We start from the raw sequence: 25,613 nt of genomic DNA on the forward strand, positions 1-25,613 counted from the left end.
AGAGACTGAACAGGTCGGGGGCTACCGCTGACACAGAAGCGGCAAGGTTAGTGTTGTTTTAACCCAAGAACACAAACGATGGGTGATTTTCATCCAGGTAATTATAGGCATGTGTTTGTGCCAATGCAGATTCTGAAATTTATTTGCTTTTTTTTTTTTTTTTTTTATGCTTTAAGGCCTAAGTACGGTGGCCCTCCTGTGGTCTAACAAATGTATTTCTATGTTGTAAATTTTTTTAATATATTTTAGACTTTTTTGAAATATTTCAAATTTTCTTTATTCCGCCTATACATCTTTAAAGTATTTAAATTTAAACAATTCAACTTTTACAACATTCAGCTTCTTTAAACTTAAACAGGTTTGCCAAACTTTAGTGTTACAACATCTGTCCACTATTCAGGTGACACTCTGTTGGAGTCCAGCAAGTACTGAGGACATGTTCAATGCTGCTTTAATTCCAACTTGAATTCAGGTGAAATTATATCGGGTTTTGTCTTTTTTTTTTTTTTACGTTGTTTTATTTTGAAATGACACATCAGAACATCAAAATTCCCTAATATTGACTGAGTGGTATCTTGGGGTGATCTACTATCACTGTGATACGAAATGACCTCATAACAACTAGGAATGATCAGAATTCCTTATTGTTATAAAGTTATTCCAATTTGGAATCCAGTGAAATCGTGTAGTGTTTGTGTTTAGTCATTCTTAAAATTTTAAAGTTGTTTTATTTTGAAATGACACATCAGATTTTGCTAATGTTAACTCAATCCTGGGATAGTCGACAGGATCAATGAGGCAACTCATTAAATTGATTTTATTGTGAATTACAACATCATATTGTAGCAATACAAGTTAGAAAAAGAATATAACAAAACTTTGTCTAAAAAAAACCAAAAAAACAACTGCCTTCATGCAGTAAATACACGTCACTTCCTAGATTGTGGCGATAGAAAACCAGTTGCAGTCCCAGTGAGGACAGACCCAGCAGGTTAGAACCACACCTGACTCACGCGCAGACCTTACCTGACTGCAGGTGGGCGTGACCGACACCTCTTCCAACTAAACCGCACCCTTTCCGACATCTGAGATCGTGGACGATTCAAACCCGGTGCGACAAGAAAAACACTTCAAGTTAGCGAGCAACATCAAAAAAAAAAAAAAAATCTGAACCCGGGAGTTTTCCTGTTAAAGAGAGACTTTTTCCTGCCTCGAGGTCCTTGAACGCAACACTCGCTTCTGACGGTAGGATATCAGATTCCAACATGTTTTTTTTTAAAGCCTTGTTTTCCACCCAGGGTTGTAAACAGGCAGCTAACCGGTGCGTCCGCTTTTCAAAAACAGGCGTTTTCTCTCTTTATATAGATCCAGTGGTCTTGAATCTATTTGTTCCCACTATTTACCTAAAATCGACACTTCTGTGGTTTATTCTTAACCCTCAAGTTGCTTCACATGGATCCAACTGTTTGTGTGCCTGGTGTTTTCCTTTCTCTTCCTTCCTGGCTGAACTGTGATGTGTCTGCCGTTCCTCCCCATCAGCAGCTCGCCATGGGGGACATCCAGAAGGGGAAGAAGGTGTTTGTCCAGAAGTGCTCCCAGTGTCACACGGTGGAAGAAGGGGGGCGTCACAAGACTGGACCCAACCTGTATGGACTCTTCGGAAGGAAGACGGGCCAGGCAGATGGCTTCTCGTACACACAGGCCAACGTCAATAAAGGTGGGGATCACTGACCCCTGGCTTCAAACAGGCCCGAGGGAACATCATGTACATTAGTTTACACCACATACATAAGATTCTAAAGCCATCATAGGAAGGCCGATGTTGCATAATCATAAATGTCAGAAGTGACTCATCTGTAACTGCCTTGATGGGAAGCTCTCCTGGTGTGAGGTTATTCATGAACAATATTATGGAATTCTTTGCTCCCACTCGATAATGTTTGAGCAGCGTCGGTCTGTCTTCTCCACCCGAACAGCCCGAGCTGCAGGTCTGAACAGGCTTCCACCACTCTGCTCCGACACGACGCAATAAAAGCCTTGACACAGATACCCGAGAATGCAAGTGACACACCGCTCTCATGGGGTGTTTCTAATGTGTCGTCGTTTTTCCTTCCTCCAAGGTATCACATGGGATGAAGAAACTTTGAATGTCTACCTTCAAAATCCCAAAAAGTACATTCCCGGTACCAAGATGATCTTCTCTGGGATCAAGAAGAAAAGAGAACGAGAGGATCTTATAGCCTATCTAAAGGATTCCACCTCCAAAACTGAAAAAGAGTAGTATTTAAAAGTTCACTCCGTACATGTTTCTTTGTTACAACACAGCCGGCCACATTGCTTTGTGTGCAGGAGGCTGTTTTTAATCATCCTATGAGTCAGCCTTCCTGCAGCTCCTTTTCCTCCAGCAACCCTTCTTAAAGAGACGACTTTCTCTGGGACCTTATTGTTTTATTTTACTGCCGCTTGCACATGAATGCCAAACTCTGCATCTTTGCCACTTAAACTCTCACCGCACAGTGGAGTCCAGATTCTGTTTACATTTGCTTTTTTTTTTCTTCTATTTTTTGTGTGTTAAGTCTTGTTTGTTCACTTTATAATGGGTGGTAATGGATTTCACTGTTACAATAAGGTTGCACTTTAAAATGTGAGTTTCCTTTCTACTCGTGTATTTTATACATTTATATCAGTTTGATAAATGAACTGAGAAATCTTCGAGATTCATATTTTTCTTTTAGTTAATTGAGCCCCTTCATAGTTAAATTATTTTTTTTTTTTATCAGCTTCGTCCAATAATGAATTGTTACCAAACCATGTCATACTTTCTGTTGAATCACTGTGTTATTCGTTCTTTCGTCATATGTTTAGATGACTTTGATATTGTCCTTGACAAAATAAACTTAGAAATAAAATACCCTTGTTGTCAAATTTTGCTTTTGCGATGATATTCCAGTCACTGGTGTATTCATTATTTTACCAGTCAGTGGCACTCTCTACATCTTCACCCATTAATCTTCTCTGAGAGAGAGAGAGAGAGAGAGAGAGACCTTAACTGGTGCTCACACACCACGTTCTATTCACAAGCTATCCTGGGAAAACTCATACACACACAGTAAGAATATAAAAACTCTGTTGTGGCTGGGAGTCAAACCTTGATCTCCGCTCTGTGAGGCACCAGGGCTTCCCACCAAACCACGATACACAGAAACTATATTGCCGCCCTTTGCACCGTGTGACATTTGGACCACATGTGGTCTTCTGGTTGTTACTAATTCTTCCACATGGATAAAAAAGAAAGAAGAAAGCACATCTGTATACATAATGTATGCATTACAGCTAATGTGGCAGCTTTATTCTTCCTGTTTATCCAGTTTTATTGTCTTGCCTTTGCTGTGTTAGAAATTCACATTTTGTTATATCGCCATAAAAGACAAAATACAGAAAGAAATGCAGGAACTTGACTGACGCAGAGTCGTAGCAGTAGTTTAATGAATCCATCCTAATAACACAAGACATATTCAGTCTATTCATCTGTGAATTGCCTTGTGTCTTAATGGTGCCATATGAATAACCCCCCCCCCAATTTCCTTATAGTACCGCACAGGAAACATTAGGAAGTTAAAGTTATGCCATAACGTGAAGGGCTGTTTATTATTTATTTCTGTCGTGAACTAAAACATCCAGCAGAGGGCGCAATTGCTTTTCAAGAAGAAGAAGATGGGGGGGGGGGGGGGAGAAGAAGCTCATCAGCATAAATGTGGTGAGAAAACGTGACGGCAGTGAAGGCAGGCGGCTCCAAGTGTCGGACCTTTCCAGTGATCAGTAGAAGTCGATGCATCTGGTCCGGATCCTGCAGGACTGAGGGTGGGCTGCTCCCTGTGGCCTCTGCTGCGAGGAGAGAGAGAGACAGAAAAATAATAATAATAGGGGGTGTTCCTCCTTCAACAATTGTGTTGTTATTGAGCCGCGGTGGGGATCGATAAGTGGATCAGATTTATTAGCTGTCAAGATCAGCAACAGTGCGCTGAATGTCAGAGGAGCTTTTCATTTAGGCGAGAGGAGCTCCAGACAGCGTGTCTGCACCAGTGGGAGGTAAGACAGACCCTCTTCAATGAAAGGACGTGGATGTAGAGGACGTTGGTTGAATGTAAAGCTGTAGAATCATTTTTTTTATTGCATTTAATAATAAGATACTTGCTGTATTTTCTGCATGGGGGGGATCACATTGCTTGCAGGTGCATTCAAAACGTTTGTGTTGAATGGACGTGTGACTGTCTTACTATTGTTGACATGACTTGTGCCTGTGCGTGGCCTCCCGTCGGTCTAATTCTGGCTCAGATGGGGGGGCTGGTGACGGCTGGGATTACAGTGGTGGGTCTGCATCTGCTGCAGTGTGGAGCTGCAACAAGTTTGTTGTGCTATAAGGGGAGAGGGGTGTGTGTGTGTGTGTGTGTGTGTGGGGATGAAATAGTGACACCCTTCACATGGAAAAAAAAAGAAGAAAGAAAAGTGACAGCTGCCAGTGACTGCATTAGGCTGCAGGAAACGGGAATAGAGTGACAAGTTGTGTGTGTCTGGTGTGTGTGTGTGTATTTCAGGGGAATTGCACCAGCAGCATGGACCTGGTGAAGCTTGCAGTGTCTTTTCACATCCTTCTGTGTCCTGCATGGACTCTGTCCCATCACTCGTATGCCGACCGTCTCCTCTCGGCCCAGTCAGGTAAAGAAACACACCAGAGTGTGAGCCAGTGCTGCACACACACACTCCCTGGAGGGTGTGTACTGAGTGTACTGAGAGTTCATCCTGCAGCCGTGACGTGCTGTGTGTGTGTGTGTGTGTGTGTGTGTGTGTGTGTGTGTGTGTGTGTGTGTGTGTGTGTGTGTGTGTGTGTGTGTGTGTGTGTGTGTGTGTGTGTGTGTGTGTGTGTGTGTGTGTGTCGTCCTCTCAGCCTTCAGCTTGCTGGATGAGCCCATGAAGTTCGACCCCTGCTGTCTCATGTCACCTCCTCCGCCGCCGCTCTTCCCTCCTCCGCCTCAGCTTTGGAAGCGAGGCAGCCCTGTAGGTCCTCTCACACACACACACACACACACACACACACACACACACACACACACACACACACACACACACACACACACACACACCTGCTTGCATGACACGCCCCACATTTCACACGCCTGCTGTAACCCACTCGTTGAAAAACCCACTTTCTGTTTGATTGCCTGCTTGAAGGACGCCATCAGCATATTGGAGCCGAGTGTTTTTGGAGGAGAGGGGCAGGGAAAACAGAAGCCTGTGATCCATGGGTGTCCACCTGGACCTCCAGGCCCACCTGGACCGCGCGGCCCGGAGGTGAGGAACTGCTTCATAAGAAAATGCAACTCTGCAAGATCGATATTTATTTTTTCCTCCTCAGATGAAATCTCAAGTGCAGTGATATTATTTTTTTTAGGTTTGCTGTTGTCATTTTAAGGACAGAAAATGGTAATATTGTTAACAAAGCACTGAAATAAAACAAAATGACCTTTTCATTATTGATTTTTTTTCCCACACATCATGTGCTCAAAATAAGGAGACGTGAGCTGCATAGTAATCCGGTGTCATTTCTCAGGGTCGTGGTGGATTGCCAGGCATAAGAGGACCAAAGGGGGAGAAGGTGTGTGCTTTTGTGAATTATGTCCCTAATGTAGTTTTTCCTACAGAAGCATCTGTGTGTGTCCTTGTGTTCCTCTCTGCTCTAACGAGTGCCGCGTCTCCTCTGCCCTCATTTGTCCTCCTCCAGGGAGAGATTGGACGTCCCGGGTCAAAGGTGAGCTGCTCCTCCTCTCTCGCGCGTGTCCCCCCCCCCCCCCCCCGTCCGCCTTGTTCTTCCTCCGGTCCGTCTCGCATTGTCCTTGGAATAATGGGATCTGAATTGTATCCCTCTCGCCGTCGCCCTCGTCCCCCCGGATGCATCCCCAATCCCACTGATGTGATTTGTCTATTGATGTGCTCCGAAATATCCTCCTGCAGCTGCTAAACGGGTCACGCTACATTAGTCACGGTAGCCGCTGCAAATACGCAGCGGCGCTCGATCGCCATCCCTGGATGTCTCCCGTCATTCTCTATCATCCCACCCCCCCACCCTTTTCTCTAATTTCTCCCCCTGTTTCTTCCTTCTCCTCCGTTCCTTGGCCCGGCTCCATCAGTCCTCGCACTGGACTTGAGTCCTGCTGATCCAGCCTCTTCAGCACTCCACTTCTGCACTTTAATCTCCCTAAGTGCTCTTTCTCTCCGTGATAAATCACTCCACACACGCAGCCGCAGCTCCGTGGTGTCTCTACAGGCTGTGTTTTTTGTGTGGTTTTTTTTGATGACGTCCAGCTAAATGAGAGCAGGGCGCTCCACGGTACCGGTCCAGGTGTCACTTGAGATGTGAGGGTTGTTGCGTAACATATTTGGCTCTTCTGCTCAGAAGGAACTGGCAGCCGAGTCGGATCGATTAAAGTTTTTTCGTGCTGTCCAATATTTAGCAGCACTTGAGTGTCAGTGTTGATGCTTTGCACCTGCGGTTTCTCCTCCATAGCTAAACACGGGAGATCAGATACACTTGTGCATGTATTTCCTGAGTGAACCATGCAAATAAGATCTTAATTAACCCATTTTACAAGATTGACACATTTATTTTGATTTCATTGTTGTAGAATTAACCAAAGATGAGTAGTTTGCTTCTGCCAGCTTTTCCAAGATAACTTAAACCCTCAATGTACTTCTTTGATTTTGATGTGTTTTGACTCACGTTACAAATGTGTTACATGCTGATGAATCTCATCCAAATATCGCAAATAGTCTCATAGTTCTCGTTCTGGTGACAGGATAGGGATAAAAAGCTTCTGATGTGATGAAGGCATTAAAACTACTGATGACGCAATTTCAGCATCAGGCATTTAAAAATCTGACACGTTCTTTAATTTCATGCCACTTCAATAGAAGTGAGCGAGGAGTACAAGATGCATCAATGGCTTCAGTGAGTGTTGTTTCCGCAGGGTCGCACTGGAGCTCCAGGCCTTCCAGGGAAACAAGGACCTCCAGGATGGCCTGGTCCAGAGGGACCGAAGGTAACCATCATGGCCTTGCCTCAAGGCATGGACTCATATTTTAATGTAGTAGCATTTAAGAATGCTTCCTCTTCATTTATAGAGCAATACACAATGTAACATGAAGAACTCACATGTTTCTAGGGTGAGAAAGGGGATCCAGGACTCATGGGTTTACCAGGACTGAGAGGACCATCGGGAACAAAGGTTAGTTACATGTTTGCAGCATCACGTGTACATTTCTGCAAATTTCTGCATTAGGTGTTATTGTATTATCCTATGTTTGATTATTTTTTTTAATGTATTTGTTGTCTTTTCAGGGTTTACCTGGTTACAAAGGAGATAAGGTGAATCCTCTATGACATGTTCAAGGTGCCTCGTGTTTCTGCAGGTTTCTTTTTTTTTTAAACAGTTTTCTCACCTTTTTTTTCCTCTTTACTTCCGAAAAGGGAGCTCGTGGTGATCTTGGCTCAGCCGGACCAAAAGGCGTCAAGGTTTGATAGAAATGCTCTTGCTTTGACAGCAGAATTCGAAATTCACCTTTGAAAAATGTTATTACGCTGCTTCTTCTTCTTCAGAGCCTGTAAAGTCATCCATGTGACGATAGCTTTGATTTGTCTCTGTTCAGGGGTCCATCGGTTTGCCAGGGATGCTCGGCCAGAAGGTGAGGAAGATCAATAAATGGATTTGATTTGTTTTTTACGATTTGCTGCTTTAACTTTGCTCCTTTTCAAGGGTGAACTGGGACCAAAGGGGGGCCAAGGGGTCCCGGGGAGAAGAGGACCAACTGGGCGCCCGGGGAAGAGAGGCAAGCAGGTGGAGGAAAAATACAATAAAAAATGAAAGACACCCGTTTTGGCTTTCAAGTTTGACCGTCGAAAGTGCATCTCTCTTTATCTATATTCCTTAATTTTCAGGGCACAAAGGGCCACTCTGGATCCCCAGGAATCATGGGCCCTCCAGGACCTGCAGGGCCGAACGGTCATCCCGGACCACCAGGACCTCCTGCCTCGGGTACAGAAACACTAACAATTGACTTCCATTTACTTGAATGTATCACACTGACCTTTGTGTGTGTGTTTGTGTGTGTTTTCCATCTTTCACCTCATGCACCTCATGTGTTTCTGGCAGGTCTCTACCTCGTAGGAGAAAAGGGAGAAAAGGGTCTTCCAGGTCCAGCAGGTCGCTGCGACTGTGACACAACTCCTGGAGCAAATAATGCGCCGTATGGCAGCTACACAGACCGGCGCGGCGCCAGTAAAGTCACTGCAGTAAGAGCCTCTTTCCTCGCAGTGCAGCTCTTTAATATCCAAACAAAGCCTGTGTCATTACTTGATTAACATCAACTCGGCTGCTTACTGTGTGTGTGTGTGTGTGTGTGTGTGTGTGTGTGTGTGTGTGTGTGTGTGTGTGTGTGTGTGTGTGTGTGTGTGTGTGTGTGTGTGTGTGTGTGTGTGTGTGTGTGTGTGTGTGTGTGTGTGTGTGTGTGTGTGTGTGTGTGTGTGTGTGTGTAGATATATGTGGTCAACAGCGAGGAGGAGATGGGCCGTTTGAAGCTCGACAGTTCAATAGCATTCAGGAAGGATCAGAGGATGCTGTATTTCAGAGATAAAGATGGATGGAAGCCCATACAGGTACAAAACAAAAAAAAACACTCAAAGTATGTATTAGTGTTTTAGCAAATCAGAAATTGCAGAATATTTCCACAGTGTTTTTTTGGTCATTCTGAACTTTTTTAGTTTAAAAGTATTATTCTGATAACTACGATATGAACCAGGTTATTTACATCCTTTACATTTTCATCCACTGCACTCAAATCCATTGACATCGCTTATTATAGTCTCTGCAGTCTAGTTTCTAATTGTTCCTCTCCATGCAGCCCTTCCAGCCGTTCCAGTCCACAGAGAAGGTTCCGGACAGGGTCGGAGCGTGTGGCGATGGGAAAGTGCAGCCGCAGCACGGAGAGGAGTGTGACGACGGAAACCAGATTGTCACCGATGCTTGTCTCAGTGAGTTACATGTCGCCTTACACACGTGTAGAAGGGTTCCGTGTCAACGGGAACAAAGCAAAGAAGGAAGATCAATAGGATTTTTAAGAATGACTTCCTGTTGCTGTCAGGAACAAAAATTAAAAAATATACTGCTCTTGTGAGGCCAAATTAACACACACGGTCTCTAACTACAAAGTGGAGTGGCTCTGGGCAGAAGACCCCATGTTGTTCCGCCCAGACGTTTATGAGACCCCCCGTGGAGCTTTACTACAATGCGCCACCGAGTCTGAGCCCACGTGGCACCGGATAAAAGCAGCAGGCTCTCTGAAAACCTTTCCTTGATCTTTCATTAATCTCACCCACTCTCTTCTCCTGCCATCCCCTCTTTACTTTCTGCCTCTGTTCAATTCAATTAGCAAGAAAATGCTGGATTGGCATCGCTGAAACAGTTCGCAGTGCCAAAGGGATTAGTAACGTCCTCTCTCTCTCTCTCTCTCTCCCTCCCTCCCTACACCCCCCCCCCCCCCCCCCCCCCCCCCACTTCCTCTGTCACTACACTGTCCTTATCCTCTTGCTTTCGTCACTCCAGACTGTAAGTGGGCTTACTGTGGGGATGGATATCGCCACGAAGGCATGGAGGAGTGTGACGGAAAGGACTTCGGTTATCAGACCTGCAAATCCTATCTTCCTGGGTATGCTCGCTGGCAGAGCTCACAGCAAATACACACATGAAGAATGCATTTTTTTTTCTTTTCTTTTTCTTTTAGAGCACACTTTACTATTCAGGATGTATTCGCTTTACTTTTAGCTGCACCCATATTTCAAAAGCTATTTGAACAAGTTGTTGTATCTATACTGGATCCATCCTGGGTAGGATGGTGTATTATTGTCTCGGCAATACCTGCCAGGGTTTTAGACACATGAATTCTACCACTCTGTGAGTTTTGCAATGTATGAAAATAGCATGTATTTATAACTAGGTTGAAATTATTGAGAGTAATATTGACAGAGAAACCACACATTCAGTACCCCCTCATCTCACATCAAATTTGTCCTATGTAATAATTAATTTAGATTGTGGAAAACACAACACTTCTCATGTAGGCTCCATGCTTTAATTTGAGATATCTAGTTAGACTTTATATCTGGTATGCAACTATTACAATTGTTATAGAGTCACACTAAACCTTGGTTGATAATGAAATGTGAGCCAGTCTACATTCGGGTGATGTGTTCAACCTAATATCAGGCAAAAAAAAGTATTTAAATGTTTCATGTCATTTCTTTGAAAGTGTTTGAGGTGCACGTGCGAGATGTGATGATGAGCAAGTTTTCATATTTCCCACAGATCCTTTGGGCATCTCAGATGCACAGATTCTTGCCTGATTGACTCAACTGGCTGCAAGTACTTCACCTGAATTCAAGCATTTTAAAAATGGACACAGTCGATCTTTGCAATTCCTCTTCCTGATCAAAGGGGATGCTACTTCGGATTGCAACTGAAGTCAAACCCTGCATTGATATCTGATGGACTAAGAGCGAGAGAAGTACTAAAGAGAAAGCTCTTCTGTCCGCTCTGAGCCGGGGAACGTTACGGGAGTCAGCTTGAAATCGGCTCCCCTTCCTTGAGGGCTTCATTTTGTACTGGCCTCAGAGAACAGCTCCTTGCTATTGTCATACCATCGGCTGCAGCACTGTTACAGACACTGGCGACAGTGGGAATCATTTCAACAAGTTAATATGAATTATGTACAATTCAACTCAACTCCACAATGTGTATGACTTGCTGACTGTTAATGCAGAAATAAGCTGTGTTTTTATTAAGAAAGGATAACCTTTCTCTAAATGGCAGTGACATTAAAGATACTATATGTACTGTAGTATGCAAATCAGGGTTGTGTAAATGTGTGTATTCATGTGCAATGTATTTATAAATTCATGACGTGCAATGCATGGTGTGTTTCAATGCACTGCTTTAACCGGTGCTGTAAATGTGCAATCCAGAAGAAATGAATGTACTACTAATCCGACAGAAGGAAACTGAATGTCATGTTGTCAAGAGCAATAGCAAACCAAGAAAACCTGTGAATACCGCCGCAGCATGACGTCTCGAGACGAAATGAACACAGGAACTTGTGAATAGTTGATAATCTGCCTGCATGACTGTACATTTCATAAAACACTGTCTTATTAATAAAGATCGGGTACAAACCTCAGAGTCAGGGGAGTGTCTGAAGATGAGGGGGGCGGGGGGGGGGGGCGCGTGAGCCCCAAAGCAGCCAATCAGAGAAAAGCTTCCTGCAACAACTTGCCTGATGAGACTTCACTGCCACGTAGAGCTCCGACAGCTGCAGCTCCTGCACGTTTCCTAAAGTTTTAGGGGCCGTTTCTGCTCCGTCCCTCAGAAACCCGCGGGTGTCAGCATGCTGCTGGGTCTCCTGGGCTGGTTCTGCTCCTCCGTGCTAGCGGCGGTCAGCGCGGGGAAGCTGCCCGAGGCCGAGGTGACCGTCGAAGTCCTGCACAGACCGTTCATCTGCCACAGAAAGTCCAAGTATGGAGACATCATGCTGGTGCATCACAAGGGATCCTTCGAGAACGGCACCGTGTTTCACTCCACGTAAGGTCAATTTCATCTTTCAGGCTGACTGGGGGGGGGCACAGATAATGTGGGGGACCATGTGCTCAAGCCCGCAGAAGAAATACAAATGTGCTCTGAACGTTTTCTCTATTTCGTATGTTTATATTTATTGTAATTCCTTTTTTTCCCCTCTCCCAAACCTATACTTTCATGTGCTATATCTGCACCCTCTGTTGCTGCAACATCTGGAACTTCCTAGTCTGGGATTAATAACATCCAAAAGTGACTCCCTCGTCTCAAAGAATTTATTGAAACAAAACTCAATACACCACAATAAAAACATGTCAATGTCTCAACAACTTTAGCATCCATTACAGCTTGACAACACATCCATGCAGCTCATGAGGTTGAAATTAGGCCTGTGTCATATGAACCCAAAAGTAGTCTTTTTTTTTTTTTTTTTTAGAAAACTTGTTCATACAGAAAAAAACTGATATTTATGTTTGACTGCAGTACAAAAAAAAGACATGTCTCCAATTAATTAAAAACGTACACTCACTCAGTCATACACACGTAAAGTTGGCAAATATTGCACGAACAGACTTAATTCTTCAAGATGAGCTTTAAACAAGGGGCTGGAAATGTTGCTCACAGAAATGTTCTTCTGTAGTGACGTGGTGGCATAAATCAGTTGCTGCATGTCCATTGATTTGACTGTCCTGTTGTGCCACATGGACATGGACTCACCCAGTCTCACCAGCACACAGTAATGAGACGCTTCCTCAGCTCTGCTTGAGATTCTGTCTTGTGATTTTTATTTGAGGCTTGAAAAGTGACCCAAGTCTTACTTGCACAAGGACACAGTTCAAAGAATTACATTGAAAATACTGATTCCAGTCAAGAGGTTTTTACTTTGATTCTGTGTGGGACCTTCATTCTTTACTCTGGCCTTCAGGCAATGTTTCTAATGTCTGTGTTTATGTGCTAGTCGAGAGCACGGAGACCGTCAGCCGATGTGGTTCACACTGGGCATCAGAGAAGCGATCAAAGGCTGGGATAAAGGCCTGCAGGACATGTGCGCTGGAGAAAAGCGGAAACTCATCATACCTCCAGAACTGGCCTATGGGAAAGAAGGAAAAGGTACCAGCGTTTAATCCAAACCTTCACTGCACGGTGCTGGAAATGTTCTCTCCTTTAGTCGAGTCTCATGTATTATGTATTATGTGCATGTGTGTCTATTATACCTGTCTTGTTTTGAATGGCTTTCTAGGACTCCCACACTGAATGAAGGTTTCATTCAGTGACATTAGTCCACTTTTTCTCACCGCCGAGCATGTGAACAATACTGTGCTTTAACCTGGTAAGCACAAATCAGCCTTGATAACACATGTCCGTCTGCGCCTCACTAACATTTCCCATGCAAACAAATTCTGACAAATACCTCATGGCATTATTCATTATTGTGTAAAACCAGCTATTTTCTTCTCGATAAAGCACACTTTGTTTCCATTTCGTCGTGACTTCCTCTTTCTGTTTTTTTCTGCAGGAAAAATCCCACCAGAAAGCACCCTGACCTTCATTATCGAGGTGATGGAGATCCGAAATGGGCCGAGGTCACACGAGTCCTTTCAAGAGATGGACCTCAATGATGACTGGAGGCTTTCCAAGCAAGAGGTGAGGCCAACAACAATATCGGGAAATGTTTTTAGGTTTGTCGACTTATTTGACTATATCAGATATGATCAAACATGGTGAAGGTAAACAACAGGAAAATGCAGATTTAATTCCTCACTGATATAGTTTAGTTAAAACACCATGAAAAGGGGCAATGATGCCCTCAAACTATCAATGGTTGTTCACAGTGTAAAAGGAAAAGCTCCCACAGCTCCACCCTCCCATCCCATCAGAATTTTCACTAATAAAATAAGTATTGCTTAATCGAGCACAGTTATGTCTGTGGCGTTACTCGCCCACTTATATAGTCCTGCAACACATACTTTATCTATCATGTTGTAATCATTCTTTGCGATTTTATTACGTTACTCCTCTGTGCAATTGGATCTTTTCCATGTTTAGATGCACACCAATCTTTTTTCCATTTTTTTTGTAAATTACTTGCACACTAACAACATCTAGATGAAAAAATGTCCATCATTTAATATAATTTAATCTGAATGACACTATTTTGAGATATTTTGAGATGCCGTCATGCATGTTAACAACCTCTAAAATTAACATTTTCATTGGGGGAAAAAAAAGACTGGAAATGTTTCCTTGATTTACTCAATTTAATTATGGGCAAAATTAACTTTTGCATAGTAATTTTAAAATTTGTAAAAAAAATTTGAAGCACTTGTATGTATAGTTTAAATGTATTTATCTCATTGAAAATCATCCTAACTGTATTCTTATTGCTTCACGTTGCGCTCCCGAAAACATAATGGAGTTACTGCAACACGTGTATTTCGCTGGAGCCCAATCATTGAAGTTCATCTTATTTTTACACACAAGTTAAAATGTATCTCATTTCATTTCGCAGGTGAAAGTGTACCTGAAGAAGGAGTTTGAGCGCCATGGCTACCCTCCTAATGACACGCTGCACGAGAACATGGTGGAGGATATTTTCGCCAAAGAGGATGAGAACAAGGACGGCTTTATATCCTCCAGAGAGTTCACTTATAAACACGATGAACTCTGACGTCCCGCGAGGCTCTATACCAAGATTCGAAGAGTCGAAATATGCACAAAGAAACTCTCATGACATCTGAACTATTTCAGCTTTGTTTGAGTTTTTTGTTTGTGGTTCGTGGCCATTTTGTTTTGTGTTTTGTTTTAGAAGTGTTCATACTGTGGTAGATGTTAAGCTGTTGGGTTGATGTAGCCGGTGATCTTTTTCAGGGTTAATTTCATTAAATGTTTTTTTTTAGGAGGGGACCATTCTTAACTTAACTGTGGTTTCTGTGAGAATATTTCTTTGTAATTCAATTTTCCTATTGTTAAACAGACATTTTGATCACATAACTGGGTACAAGCTGGTGTAATAATCTCCTAACACTGTTTGTCCTTATTATAGTTGGAAAAATATAATTATGCCTGGACACCTCGGTGAGATTTGTCAATTATTAAAGTAATTTGAAACGCTTGTGTTTGACAAGTCGGAATAAGTGACAGTGTGTGAACAGAATCCATTGTCCAGAAAAGGTCTTGAGCGTTAAATGATTCATGTGCCGCTAATACCCTCAAATATATTTTGCGAATGTTTGTCGTGACGGTAAGTTGTCGGTGAGATAAGATGTTATTTTAGTGTTGTCATCTCAGCACATCAAGAGTAAACTGGAGGGCCAGAAGACTGTACGTATGTGAATTTGTATTTAAAGCAATAAAGAGAACAGGTGAACTTTTTAAACAAAAGGACTTTGGTTTATTTGGTGTATCACACATTGATCCAGTAGGTGACACTGTTTTCTCGGTGTTAACATTAGTCTGCGAGAGGAAGGAGCTCATGCACCACGTTTATTATAGAAGTTGGTGCTAAAACTGATACAGAGTCAGAAAAAATGCATAAATATATAAAGGCACCATTATTCTCTATATACATTGATATGCAGGCACCCGAGGTTCAGTTCACCCGGCAGTCCAAGAGAATAGTTCCCAAAACTTCACACATAATAACATTCTCACATTGTGTCTCTAAGAGACATCGGGTGTGCGCTATACAATTCAGTCAAGAGAGCTTCTGGTTGCTTCTGTTAATGTGGAATATTTTACTGAACTTTTAAACATTTTGTCAGAACATCTTTATCATTAGTGTTGTGTAAAAGGGTACTTGAGTTTACGCAACACTTTTTTGTGTATTAAAAACAGCTGTATAGCTTTTTAAGTAACAGTTATTAGGTCTTTTTTGTATTTTTTTTTCATTCTTAATTAAAGAGATCTCTATTTTATTTTTTTTTCATTGTAATTATTTAGGACGATGATTCAAAATTGCACTGGACATGAACTTACTTGATGCTCTACAGGCTGACCTTCTGATGGTACTTTATAATGGTGTTTTCCGGCATAGGGTCCAGAGTGAAGAGCAGATGAGAATATGTAATTTCTAAAGTAAATAATATTTACAACCCCTGCTTTATGATTTACAGTGCAGGTAAGTTGTCAAAAGTTCAAAAAAAAAAATTGTGTTATGAATGCAATACAATTCCATATGGTCTCACTATACATGTAAGATGATTTTTGGGGGTTTAAAAAAAGACCATAAAAGTGCTAGAATATGAAGGAAAACTTCAAGGCAATGTAACAAAAGTCTCTAATGAGTTTTCAATACTGAACTGATCGAGTTAACTGTATGACATTGGACAAAGTAGGACGACCCGGTTGTGAAAGGGTCTGTGTCTCTGTGTGTTTGTCGCATGTCGAGTCTGAGTAGAGCGAGAGTTGGGCGAACCCGCCTCCTCCTCATGCACATTCAAAACATTCCACACTGGAAAAGGTCAGAGCACCATCAGACCCGGTTTGACACTTGTCTTCACACGACTGCATGGCATATTTCACGAAGTCCGTGGCTCCTACAACCATCCGTTCAGGGACGAAGCTCAGGGTGGGACTTTAACTCATCTGAGGTGCGTCCTTATTGCGGGTGGTTTGGGGTTTACTGTAAAAAAAAACCAGCAAAGAGGAGGGAAAGAGACAACTCAGCCACTGACGACAGGGCGAGGATGGAAATTCTGAATGAGTTGAGGTGCTAACCTCTGTTTTCTTTGCTGGGGTAGGTCCTTGGAAACGGCTTGAATTCATCGGGTGGGGGTAAGTCTTCCACAGGGTGGAACTGGAACTTCGATTCAAAGTCGTCAGCTGAAATAAAATAATGCATTGGAAAGATGTCAAATGCAATTTCATCTCCAATAATGAATTTATCATAGTCGACGTGTTGTCGACGGTCTTGAGTCTCACCCAGGAGGTACAGGTGTCCGTTCCTGAGGCTGGATGGGAGCAGGGGAGGAGGTGGTGGAGGCGGAGGAGTGCGGGTGGAGAGCTCTGTGCTGGGGGAGCGTGCCGGAGGAGCTGGAGGAGGGGCGAGTCGACCCACACCTGTTTAGAAGACAAGTCGGACATCGGCGAATAAAAATCAGCGACATGAACATTTCTGTTAAAGAAGAACTAGGAAGAGGCAGTAATTGATGGACACAGTGTCACAGTTTCATTTGATGTGATTTGAGTTAAAAGTGTCCGTGTAACATCGATAATTTAGTTTATTTGATGACTACAGATTTAATGTTTAGACTTTGAGCCAAACTACAGCTGGAAACTAAACATAACTAAATAACAAAAGTGAAGTAAAAATCTATTTTAAAATCAAACAAACAAACTCTACTGCACTAAAACTGTAAACGACATGAAAGTACAAAAGTAAACTAAAACGATAAACATCACAAATATAAACTCCACCAAACGGTTCAGTTCTTACCTGCACTTCTGGGCACCGCCGGGGGCCGCCGGGTGGGGGCGTTGCAGGGGTACGAGGGAGGTAGCGGGCGCATGGCGGGCGAAGGCACCGGGGGCACCTTGGGTGGTGGAGGAGGGAGGTTGGATGGACAGCTTGGTGTAAAGGAAGATGGGAGAGGGGGAGGAGGAGGTGGAGGAGGAGGTCCCAGGGGGCTGTCGCGCAGAATTGGAAATCTGGACGGTTCAGAGTAGGCAGGGGAGGGGGACGGCAGGTAGAAGCACCCAGAGGAGCGGTCCCCCGGGGAGGCTGACGGAGGCTGGAAAGTCAGCGGAGGGGGTGGCGGAGGAGGTGTGGAGGGATGGGGGACAGCTGCGTGGTGAGAGTGCTGAACGGGGAGCCACATGGGCTTGGTAACTTGGGACGGCGGTGGAGGGGGAGGGCAGGAGGGGAGTGGCGGCGGCCGGCTGGCCGGTCGCTCAGGTAGGGCTAGCGGCGGGGGAGGCGGGGGCGGACCCGACGGGGGAGCGGGGTGGCGGCGTGGGCGGAGCCGAAGCGGGATAAGGAGGGAGCTGCCTGCTGCTGTGAGAGGGGGAGGGGGGTGCAGAGGACGAGGGAGCGAGTGTGCGGTGGGGGGGGCTTTGGAGCTCTGCTATCCGGTGGTGGTCGTAGGCGAAGGTGGAGTCGGCTGCAGCGGGGGGGTTCCACAGAGGCTTCAGGGAGGCTGAGGAGCTCGATCGGAACACTTCAACACACAACAGACTGTCACTTCACCGCTCGTCGTGGCTGCACATGATCGACTGGGCAGCCATCTGCGATTCTGCACCAACCTGAGGTCTTGCCCGCTGCGTCCCGCTGTCCGATTGGCCTGAGAGTGGGGAACCCTCCAGCGAACAGCCCACTCAGGGGGGGGCCCATGGGTGCCACCCCAGCAGACGAGCCCTGAGAAGGACCAGATAGATCTCCACTGTTTCCCTTCGGTTCTGGGATGGGGGGGGGGGCATGGACACATTCATCACAATCATCCTGTCAAGATCATTTTGTCATCACATGTTAAACAAAATAGAATAGAATGTCTTTATTGTCATTGAAACACCGTGCAACGAAATTGTAAGGTGCAGTCCTCTTTAAAGTCTAAAATATAAAAGAATGTGCTGATAAAAGCAAAACAACAATATAAATAAATAAATAGATTAAAAAAAAGTTCATAAAATGGGAAAAACAATACCAGTCAAACATTATTGAGTACCAATAAAAAGCTTCCGGACCTGATAAATGAGGCCAATTGCACGTTTTATTTTTGCACTTTCTAAATTGCAACAACTGCAATAACACATTCAAAAATTAAGCTTTGCAGGTGCTCAATTTAACAAATTCTGCAACGGTTTCAGCATATTTTGAAACTTTGTCATCATTTTTCCATTTGCAATTTGTTGCAGTCCAGAGAGATAGAGGGGATTTTTTTTCCTCGACAGTTTCAACTTACGGTAACCCTTTGTGAAGAGAAATGGGCTTCGTCTTGAAGTGAAACAGATCTAAATTTACAACATTTCCCATCAAACATTCTAAAATCCACTAAATATAAAAGAACAGTTCCCCCTGTAGGATATTGCTTTCTGGTGTGTCCTGACTATTTTACACATTCCATCCATCACACTCCCACATTTCAAAATGCAAAGCCCCTTTCCACTGTAAGAGTGGCTGAGTGGAAGAAACAAACGTCGTAAGGCGACTTTCAACTTACTATCGACAACGGGGGCGCTGCGGTCGTTGACCTGAGTTACTTTCCTGAGCCTGGCTCCTTTGTGGATGTCGGCCAGCAGGGCATTCCTTCCACCTCCTCCTGCACCACAATGGAGCTTCGGAGGCTCAAACGGACACTGTCACACAAAACGTAACAAAAAAGAGAAATTTTAACATCTCGATATGTCAATTTACCAATTTTCTGACAGTGTTTGATGAAGCAGACTGCATTGTGGTGAGCGCTCCCATTTTGAATCCAGGTTTGAGGGCATTCAAAGTATGGCGCTTGCATGTTCTCCCTGTGCATTTATTAGTTGTCACTGTGTACTCTGGTTTTCTACTCCAGTCCGAAAATGTGCAGTTGAACTTCACTTGCGACTTTAAATAGGTGTTTGTATTTGCTCTGTGACCTGGTCACTGAGTACCGTGTCTTCACAGTTCCATGGGATCAGCTGCAGCTCCACTGCTGTGGACAAATCATTTCAGAAGACATATCAACTCATCAAGGATGAATGAAACTGTTAGTATACTCCTGACTGACCACTCTGAGTCTGTAGGTTTGCATGCTACAATCTCCTTTTGCTATAAGAGAGTTTAAAAGTGTACAACACATCTCAGTTCTAACAAAAACAAATACAAATATGTATATTTTTTTAAATTAGACATTGGTGGATGGACATAAAGGGAGTGAGAAAAAAAGTAGTCAAACAAAAAGGAAAGGTGGTTAAATTTGTTAATGTACATACTGTAGATTTATACGCAGTTTTTTTTTTCTTCTTATATCTTCATGAAGTCAGAGTGTTGATACTGAGACATCCCTCTGCGCCAGGGCTCTGCGTGACGGCTGCAGCAACTCATTTAACATGAGAACACTGAGGAAATATAACACTCCTCTGCTACTGAGTCTGCTAACCGACGTTTTCTGTGCGAGTGTGTGTGTGTTTGTGCACGCGCACACATGCGCTCAATCAATAATGCAAAAAAACCCTCCAGGTGTTTGGTTGATGGTCAACAAAAAGGATCCATGAGTCAGTTTAACTGTGCTGGAGAGAGCTGGGGGGGAGGAAGGATAGAAAGACTCACCTGTGGCAGGGCAGCACTGGGTGGAGGAGGTGGAGGGGGTCCTGGGGGAGGTGGAGGAGGAGGAGGAGGAGGGGGGGCCGGCATGCTTGTGACTCACACACCTGCAGAAGACAATAAATGGCCTGTTACTAGAAAACAAATGCAAAGCCACAGAACATCTTACTGGGGGGGGGGTTGTCTTTCTTTACTTCCAGGCCCGAGGCTGCTGCTGTGTAAAGGGGAGCGCTCGGTGACCTCCTACCCGCTTCCCTGAACAGGAAGCGCTTTCACCACCCTACAGCACAAAACAGGAAACAGCAAGCGCTCCATCCTCTCCAGAGAAATCGAGCACATCCCCTCCCGAACGCCCCTGCTGCTCGTCTTCCCACAGCACCCCTTGGCAGAAGTTGAGACCAGAACAATGGCGAGTGTTGTGTGAAAAGTAATGGACCCCTAACCCTCGCTCAGTGACCAAAAGGCCCTCGCTGCAGTGGCTGAATGGAAAACACACACTCAGGAATGTCCACAGGAAAATGCAACAGCGTGCAAACACATTGTCCTTTTTTTCCCCTCCAGACTACATTGAACATCAGACGGGATGTCTGAGAGCAACGACTTTGGTAAACAAAGCAAAATAAGAGATATTTGCTTTCCAGGAACACCTCCTCTCCAGTATGATGTTACAAGCTGATGGTAACTCAGCTGTCAACAGTTTACCAGCCTACATTCTTGACAAGTTGTCTGCCAGGACTAAAGGACTGAAAACAGCCAGAGGTTTGTGCACATCCAGGCCTTTGTGGCGTCTGCACACGTGCCTCCTCAGCAATTGAATAAAACACCGAACAGTCCCTGTTTTTGTGTCTGTTTTCTCGCCTGTCCCACTGTGACCACGTGCATGTTCACGCTTCCCTTCTTTGCAACTGGCCGACTGTCCTCTGTTGCTATTTCCATCTTCATATCTGTGTCAAGCAGCCACGCTGCCAGGTCTGATCTTTAAAAGGGGCAAAGCTGGACCCTGGGTGGCTGAGCCCTTTCAGAGGAGCTGCTGTTTCCCCCTGACCTGCAGTATCTTCTCCCCTGTGAGGTAAAGCAACGAGGAGCTGCAGCTTTAACATGAGTCACATATTCTCAATTGAGGAAAGGATCTTAAAACGTATTATGTCCCCATTAGTAAACACACAAACCGAATATGTGACCGTGGGAAGATGTCTGAATAAAATGTATTTATTTAAGACAAAGAGAAATATGAGAAAAAAAAGTAACTCAAACCAATTAAATAACAGATTAAAACCACATCAACAGAAGCCATTCAACTGACTAGAACTCATGCATTTCATACAAAACAAACTCACTTCTGCGAAACGAAATCCTTCATTCAAACAATTCTTACCTTCACAAAAGGCCAGTTTATACTGGAAAAGCTTCAGTGGAAATAAAAGTCGTTACAGAAGTCTTCTCATAGCGGGACAGTGAGTAAGAAAGTCTCCCAAGTTATTTTTAGTGAGCAAGGACGCCGCTTATCGCTTGTGTTGACTTCTGCTGAAGACTGTGACGCTCCAGAGAACACCTGAAAAAAAAAAAAAAAGTTCCAAAACTTTCCATCCCTGTTTTTGTTTCTTTTGGATTTCTTTTTTGTTTTCCTCACCTGAGAAGAAGCACACACACCCGCCGGATCGGACGAAACAACGGCGGCCTCTATCTGTGCGCACCGGTTTATTCCCTGTGAAACGCAGCGGGAGGCGTGCAGTGCGGGAGCGCACCTCACCGCCCAGAGTCCTCGCTGGACCAATGGAGAGACGCAAGGAGGGGGGGGGGGGCTCAATGTCATCGTCTCATTCCGGGCAAATAGAGCCATAAAACCTTCCCTCACTTCCAGACACGCCTCGGGAGTCAAAATAAATAAATAAATGAATAAATAAGCAAAACGCGTCATGCATGAATAACGACGAAGAAACTGAGTGATAAATGCATGTTGCAGTGTATAGCTCAAGACATGTCAGCACACTTTTGCCCTCTTGTGTTTTTACTGATGTATTACAACCCGATTCATGTGTTGTAAAGATATTTAAAAAAAAAAAAAAAAAAAAAAAAAAAGCAGATTCTAAATGGCAACTTAGATAAATACATGGCAATTTTGTTGGCAATATATTTTTCATTTTTTCATTTCATTAATCATGACAAAAATGTCATGACTATTGTTGATGATGTCAATATACTACTACAAGGGATGATATGTTTTTTGTGTTTTTACCCACATCCCCAGCTCTTTTCACTTGGCCACAAAGGGACAATATAAAACACAAAGTATGCCTCAACCGTGCATCAACATTCTGTCCAAGAAAATCACAAACACTGAAAATCGCAAACACGTCTCAGAGGTCAAAGGTCTCTTTGCCCGGTCCAAAGCTTTTATTCATTCATTTATTAACGCTGAAGTTAATTTTTCAATAACTCTTGGAATGTAAATACAATGATTTAACTACACGTCACCGACTTCAAAGAGCCCAGAGTCATGACAGCCTCTTGTTTGTATCAGTCACAAGCATTTCCATGGACATGCAGGTGTCGGTATACAAGCACACACACCTCAAACTTTAAAAGCAAGAAAGGAATGCAGTGACACAGGCGTGCTCCTCCCTTAAACTGCTAACGTACCTCCGGCCTGGGCTTGACATCGGCCATTGACTCTATATATAAACTCTAAGTGGCCCTTTTTTTTCTGGGCTGAATGTCTTTCTCAAAGAATGTAATATATGTAATCTCACACAAGTGTAAACACACTGCCTGCCAGTGGGATTCTCATGTCCTCGTGGATTTGTTACTCACATTGCTTAAGATGTTTCTGACGTCCTTAAAGACAACCCGGAAGCAAATTTCAGCCATGTTTGGACAGGGGGAAAAAAATGCTAATCGATCTCCGCACAGGAAGCTGAAGCACACAGAAACATTTGCAGATGCAGCAGATATTGGGTTTATTTTACCTTCATGTACGTATTCACAGGTAATCCAAAACACAACGTGGTCCTTAAAAGGAAAACCTGCCTTATTTCATTCATTTTTATGTAACTTTTTTTTTTCATTAAATTTCAGGAGCAAATAGTTTTGTTAAGGGTCCCGTGTGTAAATAAATATGCTATGCTTTATTAATCAACAAAATATTAACTGTATTTAGCCAACAACAATTGCTGTGCTGCTGGCAAACGTTTTTCACTCACACATATACTAAAACCATGTACACCTTCATAGAAATCCTTCTTACCCTTTAGAATCAACTTTCTTAGCATAAGCATAAAGAAAAAACAAAAAAACATTATAGTTGTCCTTCATTATTAAATAGATAGACTTCCTGTTGCAGCAGTATTATAGATATCATATAAGAACTATAGTCCTGAAGCACATCACACATCTCAAGCACTGCGATAAAAACCGTTGAGCTCTTTTAACAAGTACAGCAAGAGATTTACAAAGAAAATTTGTGCCTCTTTTTTTGTGCATTGATTGTACAACATCACTGGCAGAATGGTTCAGTAACCATCATGAACAGACACGGATATAGTTAACGTCACTTTACAGTGTAACTGTAAACATCTGCGGCACAAATCGGGAGAGAAAATCAACATCGATTCAATCAGTTCTTGTGCCACATTACAGATTTGCTAAAGAGTTCCGATGCCTGCCGTCTTCATCATCACCATTACAACCAACAAAAACAAACGTCTTGGCACGCCTCAAGGGAAGGAAGCGTCTTCACACGCTTCAGTCTCTTGGAAGCATCTTTACGCAGCAGTTCCTTTTGCGACCATCTTCTCTTCACTGCCACCGTGTGTCTTCGTTCTCCGGCGCCACGTTCTCAGTCTCTTTCACCGGCGCGGGAAGCGTCGAGCGCATCTTTTGCCTGTCCTTGAATCGGCCCGATCGCGAAATTTTGAATTTCCTGATGGAAGTTTGCTCGTTAAAGATGGACTCCAGATGGGAGTCGTCAAACGTGTCGTCCAGGAAGACGTCACAGCTGTTGTAGGAGCCTTGCTGGCTCTGGGCCGGGTCAGCGGGGGTCTTGTCTGCAGCGGCAGGGGGGTCTTTCGGCTTTTCAATGTCCGAGCCAGAGGTGGCGACTGAACCCGAGTCCTTGGAGGCAGTGGTCTTCCACTTTGGCAGGAATGCCTTCCACCATTTGGGCCTTTCTGTCATGTCTGACAGCAGGACAGCACCTGGAGAAAGAGACATTACAATCTGCAGTTGTGTTCTCAAGCTTTACCAAACACTTCACTTTTTCTTTCTTTTTTTTTTTGGCAAATTCATGAACTCTGAGTCAGTAATTCCACCTAAAATCAATGTCCAGGACATACTTTGTTAGAATATGACATTAATTGTCTGAATTTAATTGCAGATAATTTAAGTCTCACCATAATGTAGTTTTTCCTCATATTTCTTCCGTGTGAGACAAAGTCTTGCCAACTAATCCTATGAATAACCAGTGTAACCATGTTTAGCTGCTTTGACAAACTGGTTTAATGAGTCGTGAGAACAGAAGCTCAGACGAAGGCAGTGATTCACAGAGGAACAATACAAACAAAGCACAAAAGTCCGAGGCACTTACCTGAGCTGTAACTTGAGCTGATGCCTTTAACTACCCAAAAAAATCAAAGTGTAAAAACGTGTAAACTTATGGCTGTGCTGAGATGTTTATCAGCGGCACTCAGCCTAGTTCTCCAGCAGCCAGTCACCTGAATCACCTCAGACAACAATCCCTCAAAGCCTCGCACAAATATCCAGTCCACGCACGAGCCAGGTGTGCTGCCCCATCACCTTCGCCTCCATCAGACCTATTCCTGCCCTCTTCCCGGCAAATTATCTCTTATCTCCCGCTGCAGCGGTTGAAGGAACACCTGAAGGAGCTTGACATATTTATAAGGACTGACTTTCCTCTTCTCATCCAGGCAGGTTTCCGCCTCCGAAACTCTCCTCTCGGCATACCTGTCCTCACCCCTGATTGGACGAGGCGCTCCGGGCGCGGTCACGTGACCGCTTGCTCAGGTGAATCCACGGCCGCGGCGGGCGGGGCTGCTGGTTGCCTGGCAACATCGCCTAACCCATGGGAGAGCGAGAGTCTTCGGTATCAAAAAAAAAAAAAAGGAGTTCTTTGTATCGGCTAAACCCAACCCAGCACATGGAGCCAAATGATGCAGCTTTTCTTTTTTTTTTCTTTTCTTCTGAACGCCCAGTAGTTTAGGCTTTGACTCGTCACGCGAAGGAGTGGAACCGCAAAGCCAGACGTTTATTAGCGCTGATTAAAATGTTGTTGTTTTTTTTAAAGCCCTGATAATCAGCCGCGTGCTTCTCAGCCACCCTGCACCTGAGAATTATGAGACGCGTGTGCATTTATGCAGAAGGAAGTCAACTCGACTTATGAGGAGACATTACCACACCAAAACGTGCAATTGGAGTCGTTGTAAGCGCACATTAAAGTGAGAGGAAGCGCTTTGGACTGGCGCCAGTTTCATCCGCTGCCGTCTCGTGTCTCCCCTCCGGATGTCCCTGCTCTTTCCACCTCAGGACTCAGATCCCCCCCCCCCCCCCCCCCCACAGTCCAAAAAACATGCATTTGAAGTTGACACGTGACTATAAACTGTAGGAGCGTGTGTCTTCATCTTGATGGGACACCACTGTACAACAGGCTGGTTGAAGGAAAAGGGAAAATGAAATATCTTACAGTCTTCAGAAAGTTG

General features: G+C 44.0%; 5 protein-coding genes across 7 annotated transcripts; 3 read left to right on the top strand and 2 right to left on the bottom strand.

The window, feature by feature from the left end:
* The first annotated feature begins 1,107 nt into the window (after positions 1-1,107).
* LOC308144760 (cytochrome c, testis-specific) lies at positions 1,108-2,885 on the top strand. 3 transcript variants are annotated; one of them, XM_080515964.1, is made up of 3 exons: positions 1,108-1,245; positions 1,540-1,717; positions 2,121-2,885. In XM_080515964.1, exons 2-3 carry the CDS (start codon positions 1,549-1,551, stop codon positions 2,279-2,281), a joined length of 330 nt encoding a protein of 109 aa, XP_080372090.1. In that variant the 5' UTR covers positions 1,108-1,245; positions 1,540-1,548; the 3' UTR covers positions 2,282-2,885. The 3 variants fall into 3 exon arrangements, with proteins under 3 accessions (XP_080372090.1, XP_080372089.1, XP_080372091.1); XM_080515963.1 differs by having other exon boundaries at positions 1,543-1,717; XM_080515965.1 differs by lacking the exon at positions 1,108-1,245 and adding an exon at positions 1,311-1,321.
* Positions 2,886-4,613: 1,728 nt separating this feature from the next.
* LOC308144621 (uncharacterized protein) lies at positions 4,614-11,188 on the top strand (the record flags this gene model as incomplete). Its single annotated transcript, XM_080515787.1, has 17 exons — positions 4,614-4,716; positions 4,946-5,055; positions 5,230-5,349; positions 5,609-5,653; positions 5,780-5,806; positions 7,023-7,094; positions 7,218-7,280; positions 7,394-7,420; positions 7,523-7,567; positions 7,702-7,737; positions 7,809-7,889; positions 7,991-8,087; positions 8,205-8,344; positions 8,588-8,707; positions 8,953-9,082; positions 9,654-9,756; positions 10,413-11,188. 17 exons carry the CDS (start codon positions 4,614-4,616, stop codon positions 10,480-10,482), a joined length of 1,389 nt encoding a protein of 462 aa, XP_080371913.1. The 3' UTR covers positions 10,483-11,188.
* A 221-nt stretch (positions 11,189-11,409) lies between these two features.
* LOC308145073 (peptidyl-prolyl cis-trans isomerase FKBP14-like) lies at positions 11,410-15,046 on the top strand. The gene is made up of 4 exons (XM_080516406.1): positions 11,410-11,681; positions 12,631-12,782; positions 13,189-13,316; positions 14,182-15,046. Exons 1-4 carry the CDS (start codon positions 11,488-11,490, stop codon positions 14,338-14,340), a joined length of 633 nt encoding a protein of 210 aa, XP_080372532.1. The 5' UTR covers positions 11,410-11,487; the 3' UTR covers positions 14,341-15,046.
* Positions 15,047-15,238: 192 nt separating this feature from the next.
* LOC308145071 (WAS/WASL-interacting protein family member 3-like) lies at positions 15,239-21,627 on the bottom strand. Its single transcript, XM_080516404.1, is given in 10 exon segments — positions 15,239-16,293; positions 16,389-16,493; positions 16,593-16,730; positions 17,107-17,614; positions 17,616-17,827; positions 17,913-18,065; positions 18,827-18,962; positions 19,909-20,009; positions 21,278-21,454; positions 21,533-21,627. Coding segments are annotated over 8 exon segments (1,377 nt in total). The 5' UTR covers positions 19,993-20,009; positions 21,278-21,454; positions 21,533-21,627; the 3' UTR covers positions 15,239-16,252.
* A 1,215-nt stretch (positions 21,628-22,842) lies between these two features.
* Positions 22,843-24,747, bottom strand: LOC308144975 (uncharacterized protein). Its single transcript, XM_080516279.1, has 2 exons — positions 24,485-24,747; positions 22,843-24,095 (listed from the first exon to the last, which is right to left on the bottom strand). Exon 2 carries the CDS (start codon positions 24,073-24,075, stop codon positions 23,698-23,700), a length of 378 nt encoding a protein of 125 aa, XP_080372405.1. The 5' UTR covers positions 24,076-24,095; positions 24,485-24,747; the 3' UTR covers positions 22,843-23,697.
* Between the last annotated feature and the right edge of the window lie 866 nt (positions 24,748-25,613).

The sequence above is a fragment of the Blennius ocellaris genome (assembly GCF_963422515.1).
Source record: "Blennius ocellaris genome assembly, chromosome: 20".
Lineage (NCBI taxonomy): Eukaryota > Metazoa > Chordata > Actinopteri > Blenniiformes > Blenniidae > Blennius > Blennius ocellaris.

Coding starts and splice junctions, on each gene's coding strand:
- LOC308144760 (XM_080515964.1), top strand. CDS start 1,549: ATGGGGGACATCCAGAAGGGGAAGAAGGTGTTTGTCCAGAAGTGCTCC. Junction 1,718..2,120: donor ACAGGCCAACGTCAATAAAG/GTGGGGATCACT, acceptor CCTTCCTCCAAG/GTATCACATGGGATGAAGAA.
- LOC308145073 (XM_080516406.1), top strand. CDS start 11,488: ATGCTGCTGGGTCTCCTGGGCTGGTTCTGCTCCTCCGTGCTAGCGGCG. Junction 11,682..12,630: donor GGCACCGTGTTTCACTCCAC/GTAAGGTCAATT, acceptor TTTATGTGCTAG/TCGAGAGCACGGAGACCGTC. Junction 12,783..13,188: donor CTATGGGAAAGAAGGAAAAG/GTACCAGCGTTT, acceptor TTTTTTCTGCAG/GAAAAATCCCACCAGAAAGC.
- LOC308144975 (XM_080516279.1), bottom strand. CDS start 24,075: ATGACAGAAAGGCCCAAATGGTGGAAGGCATTCCTGCCAAAGTGGAAG.